General features: G+C 39.2%; 1 protein-coding gene across 1 annotated transcript in view; it reads right to left on the bottom strand.

Annotated features, from left to right (window-relative positions):
- Positions 1-5880, bottom strand: part of LOC109482830 (hemicentin-2-like) — a gene marked incomplete at its 5' end in the record, with an annotated part of 21926 nt that overhangs the window by 5045 nt on the left and 11001 nt on the right. Inside the window, 8 exons of the mRNA XM_019785674.1 lie at positions 2822-2986; positions 3137-3262; positions 3412-3723; positions 3884-4138; positions 4360-4475; positions 4621-4768; positions 4872-5177; positions 5301-5400. Coding sequence (XP_019641233.1) covers positions 2822-2986; positions 3137-3262; positions 3412-3723; positions 3884-4138; positions 4360-4475; positions 4621-4768; positions 4872-5177; positions 5301-5400 — 1528 coding nt within the window. The remainder of the gene's footprint in view (positions 1-2821; positions 2987-3136; positions 3263-3411; positions 3724-3883; positions 4139-4359; positions 4476-4620; positions 4769-4871; positions 5178-5300; positions 5401-5880) is intronic.

Raw genomic sequence — 5880 nt, 5'->3', positions numbered from 1 at the left:
ATTTGATATAAACTTAAGTTGTGTGCACTGTTTTCATGTTCAGAGAAATGTTATGACTTCTTTTAATGAATGAAAAGGTACATTAGTTTGCATTTCAACGCGACTTGGGCATGTCATATCATATAATAATATTTAAGTATTAACACTGCTTATTTACCAATAATAGTGACATAGCCAGTGTTATATGACTAATGTACAATTATATGATTAATGAGAATTTATAATTATTAAACCAGCATGTTATCGTCATAAAGCGTTTCTAATTCTACGAAAGTATGTCATTGCGGCAACAAGAGCATCATCGCTGCGGTGAAGACGCCCTCTACAGACCCAGACCGGTTGTGCTATACGTATTTATTACAACAATACATGGCGTTCGATCAGGGATAGGTCTTTAGAATTACAACAAAGCAGCAGGTCTTTAGAAATGAAACAACGCTGTGCTTAATTTTGTATCAATGAAATCCATTTGTTGCCAAAATTATGTTAGTCTAAAGAATATAAGGACGATATGCTGACATGTTACCCTCCCTCACTGATACCCTGTGCAGACAATGCCATACAGCAGTTCTCCCTAGCTGTAATGAAAATATTGATTAGCAGCACCTACCTTGATGAACAAGGGTGAATAGTCCGGCTACAGAAAGCATAAAGACGTTCAAATAACTAAACATCTTGTCTAGTTTTACATCTAGCAGCTTGGTGGCAAAATGGTGAGTCGACGCCCGGATCAGTCTAGATGCCGCGACTGACAAAACAGCATATGGGGAAAACTGAATCGTCTCAGGGCGTATGAATATGGTATTTCGAGAAGCAAAAAGGCATATGAATGCGTCTCGTCTGGCATTTCACAGTCTGATTCAGGGTGTATCAGTGCGCGCACACCCATAGACCCAGGACCTAAATGAAAGCGTTCCAGAGCCCTCGGGGAAAGCTGAACACATTAGTTCGGCTGGAGGAATCCAAGTAATGTGTTCCAATTACATTATGTCATCCATAATGCATGGCCTAAGTCAGTTACTAATGATTTGGTGCACAACTTCCAGGGACAATGAGATCATGAACTTGCAGAAGCCTGCATATGTATCTGAGAAAACAATTGTTATTCTTACCGAGGTAGGCAGGCGATTAATGTTGTTTAGATTCATGAAATTATCGATAAACTGTCACCTTATTTCAAGAAAAAAAAACGATTGCTGAAGGTTTCTCTTATGTGCAAACAATGGGAAATTAGTTTTTTACTTGTAGATCATTTAGCATTTTTTTGTAGATGCCAGCAGTAGAGGGACTGGAATTGTTTTAATTAACAATTAAGTTCTTTGAAATTAGATTGTTGCATTTACGGTTAGTAGTCGATATTTTAATGTTACTGTCAGTGAGGCCACTTGCGATGACATCTTGTACTGCAGCTAAAGCGTGTTATTGTAGTTATAACTCTTGTCCTTTATTTCTGACCTGTATCCATCCATTACTGTAAATCAAACTGAATTGATAGAAAGAAAGGACTTTTAGCGTCGTCAAATTACGATGAATTAGTGGTATGTTTTATGGAGTAGAAAGGTCCGAGACTTCTTGGGGTCCATCGATAACTGCATCACTTACGATCTTAGACAAAGACATTCAATTTCTACTTTTGCAAATAAAGTATCTACAATGGACTCTGTTGTTGTTACATTACATCAATCATAGTAACTGTAATCGTATTGAATAATGGATAATGGAAATTGTATCAGGAGTCAAGAAGGTGCACAGCAATCAATCACGTTAGTTTTATTTCTTTTACGTTACACTTACTAACATTGATTGACATGAAGCACATCTCATTGGTGAAATCTACTAGTCATTTATATACGTCCAAATACGCTGTATAATGAGTAAGTACCAAAAGAGCACATAGGTCGCTCAATGTATGTTATGTCTGAGAACATCGGTATCACATAACTTTTTTTTAAATTATTATCTCTAAAATTTACATGTTGAGCACTTATCGCGTGTATTAATATGTTTGCGTATACGAGTAGATCGTAAATTGTTAAAGGGTGTTACAAATGCAAACATTTCAGAAATGAGCGTGCACATGTACACCAAGGTACAGGTCCCTTACATAATAAGTACACATCTAGTTCCCCAAATATAATCTATAGCTAGAATTCGACAATCATCGATTTCAATAACGACTGGCCTTTCAATAAGAGACATTACCTCTCCTAGCGTTAGGCCACCCTAATAGTCAAAAGTTTACACCACTTTCCAACAAATGTTGGTGACCCCCAAATTAACAGCACACGTATACAGGCACGCCAATTTCGCAGGAGTATAACCAAAAGCGGCGACCTAGGAGATATATAGAAAAAATAAGGCATTACAATATGAAATATAATAGCAGGTATATGCTTGCAAGTATATATTCAGGCCAAGGATATCATTTGATATAACTTATCATCATCACATCACCTGGTGACTATCACTAAAACGGTACACTATCATTATTTCAAATTTAGATAACATTAATCATCATCTTACCAATATTTTATCCTGACTACCTGTAAACGGATTGTATTGTAAGCACGGTTTGTCATGTCAATTAACCAATATCTGTAAAATCCCCACCTGTTAATTAATGTGTGCATTATTGATGAGAAGATAGCCACATCCGTGCTACTCCTCTTCAGTGGAATAGGGTGGAAGGGACGTAGAGTGGACTAGTCCTGCATTGTGTTGGTAAAGATTTGTTTGAATTGAAAATGTGTGACTGAAAAGCAAGTGTTCAAAAATATACATAAACACATTTATCGTATGAACAGTAGATAATTTTATTTACCTGAATAGGAAAGCCCAACCGACTCCCACTTCTTCTCCATCCGTGGCGGAGGACGAGGTTTGAGAGTACCGTACATCTCCTGTAGCTCCTGTAGGTCCTCCACACCGGAGTCAATGGTGCCGGTCTTGTACACGTACTTCGGGACAGGAGGCATCGGGCGGGGGGCTGACAGGTCAAACGAGTCTGACAAAGAAGGCATTTGTTATACTAGAACACACTTGTTTGTCAAAATTGTAAATTAACATCTACAGATGATTTAGAATTCTTTGTCATTCGATCATGAATCGAAACATAAAAGCTTAAAAATAATCATACCATCAAGTTGGGGCTTGCATATCCAGCCTTTTTTCTTCGCGATGACTGTTATAATGACTGCAACTGTCACCACTAGAACCCCTCCAGCAGTGATGGAAGTTATGATGACAAGATTCGGGGTTGAGTCTGTCAAGCAAAAGTTAAAGAGCAGATTTTATACGGATACTTTTGTACATTTTCTTATCATACTATAAATTTGTTACAACGACAATATAAATGTCGCAGAAGTAAAGTATTAAAAAAATAAATGTAGTTGTAAGAGAGCATTTTACTACCTTTAACCTCCAAGTGCATGTCTCGCTTGGCAGAACCAAACATGTTAGTTGTCTTGCAGATGTAGCTTCCACTGTCCTTCACAGCCACATTTTGTATGGTCAGTGACGACGTCATTTCCTGATTTCTTCTGGCCGTGACGATTTCGAAATCAGCATTATCTAAGTCTGTCTCCAGCCCATAGTTATTTCGCCATATCCAATTGATGCGAGAGGGCAATGGGTCAGCTGCTACTGTACAACCAAGCCGAACTGTTTCTCCAGAATCTGCAGATAGCATTGCCGTGTCGCTATCTCCCTCCATGTAGGGTTTTCCTATAAAAATAAGAATGTTGCATTTTAAGCAATCTTGGAAGCTGCACGATTCTCAAGCATGTGCGACAAGGTAGTATACACGTTGCGCGTTCAATGTGCATTTGCTATGGCAATCTGTATGTCAATGTTTTAAAGTATAATAAATAGCGAAGTGACAAACCCACAACATCGACGAAAACATCTTTTGTCTGTTGAGGGAATCCATCGCTTATTCCTACGCATTGATACGTCCCCTCCACGTCGTAGCGCACCCGGTTGAATCGGAGTGGGTTTTTCCAGTACAACTTTGTATCCTTCCGCCTCCACGTTACTTTAGGTTTTGGATTTCCCTCGACGAGACAGTTAAGTGAGAAGTCATTATCATCTTGGAGAGCGGTTGTCTTGTCGTCCATGGAGGGGTTGATCAAGGGTGGGTCTGTTTGGCAAATGTTTAAACGATATGTAGAAAAGTATGCAGTACCAGCAATCTGTATATTTTTCCTGTGTTCGTCTGTAGGTTATTATGGATTGCAAATTCTAACTAGCAAGGTTAGTTTTGTACAGCGCAATTGAACCTATTAGATCTGCACTGTTATCATAATTCTTTTACGTCAAATTCCGTTTTATATTAATATACATGTAACTTGTCATACGTACACAGAACCTCTAGAGTCACAGTCCCTACAGCTACAGGTTGTACACCGTTGTCTGCCGTGCATTGGTAATCTCCTGCATCTTGTCGGGAAGTTCTAGGAATCCGGAATATCCTCTGCCTGGGAAACAATATAAGAATTAAAAAATAACACAATCATTTACATGAGATGTTGTTTTTAATATGTCAAAAAACTAGGAGGTTCTCCAATCCTTAACACATTGTTAGTTTTCAACTAAAGTTAATATTATTCGATTTAGTATTACCTGGTATTGCCGTTAACTAATGTAGGGCGACCAGGTCTTGTCCAGCTGATGGTGGCAGGAGGATTGCTGTCAACCAGACAGGTAAGATCTGCCGTGTCCCCCTCTAACACACGAACCGATGGAATAGGAACAGAGACACTAGGAGGATCTAAGAAAAGAAAAAAAAATTAATAAGTTATAATTTGTATTCATGTAGTCTTCTTAAATATAAAAAAAATTGTTTACAGCATAGACGTTAACTTATTACTTACAGTGCACCTGCAGAACAGTCCAAGCCTCCTGAGCAGAAGTTATCTCCGGAAACGATTGGCTCGCTCTGCAGGTCAGGTTCATACCGTTATCCCATTTGGTCAGACGTCGAATGATAAGGTTAAGCTCTACTTCACCTTCGCGTTCATTCTTATTCACATGTTGCTCTGTAAATGCCTCAGTCCCATTGTACCAGGTGAGTTGAGGCGGGGGATGACCTCCTGAAGAGGTACAACTTAGCTCAAGCTGCTGTCCCGCTTTACCTGGTACCTCTGCACCTCTCAGTGTAGGAGGCTGTGGAACAGGGACTGATATAAGGACAGTTTGATTATCACTTTCTATGTAGATGTGTAGTTATATACTCATTCAAAATACAGATCAATGAAGTACTGCCAAAAGCGAACTATAGTATTGAACCGAATGTATCTTACCTACTACAGTTAACTTTGCTTCCTTAGGCGTTAGGCCCAAGATGTTACACGTGTAAGCACCTCCATCCTCTATGAGAGCGTCCTCGATTCGTAAATGAAACTCTCCTTTATTTTCATCACCAACAACCTGAGAGATTAACAGTTATTATGTGAAAGAGTTCAAAATACATTTGGCTTAAAAAAGGAAACTTGAGGCCCATATCTGTTAATTTTTCAGCCATCGATTCTAACTGCACAACAAAACAATACGTATGAATTTTGCTATCTTGCGCGTTTATGATAACAATATGGTATTGATTAAATGTTACTAGTATTCAAAAAGACCTGGTAGCGTGAGTAATTCGGGTCCGCTCTCCGACCAGATGTAATGGCTCTTCCAGGTGACCTCACCCAAGTTACAGCATCATCTGGGGACAAGTCATGGAAGCTGCAGTGGAGTGTAGCTGTATGGCCAAGTAGCACAGCGGTCGGCAATGGAACCGCATTGTAATTGATACCACTAGCTGTAAAGCAAGCACCGCGTTTAGTGCATATGTTAGCTTGCACAGTATGACTTGCGTAGGCAAAGGACTGATATAGA

Source organism: Branchiostoma belcheri, unplaced genomic scaffold (assembly GCF_001625305.1).
Source record: "Branchiostoma belcheri isolate BF01 breed outbred unplaced genomic scaffold, Haploidv18h27 scaffold605, whole genome shotgun sequence".
NCBI lineage: Eukaryota > Metazoa > Chordata > Leptocardii > Amphioxiformes > Branchiostomatidae > Branchiostoma > Branchiostoma belcheri.
Note: the sequence above shows the minus strand (reverse complement) of the source record. Positions and strands in the feature narration are given on the sequence as shown.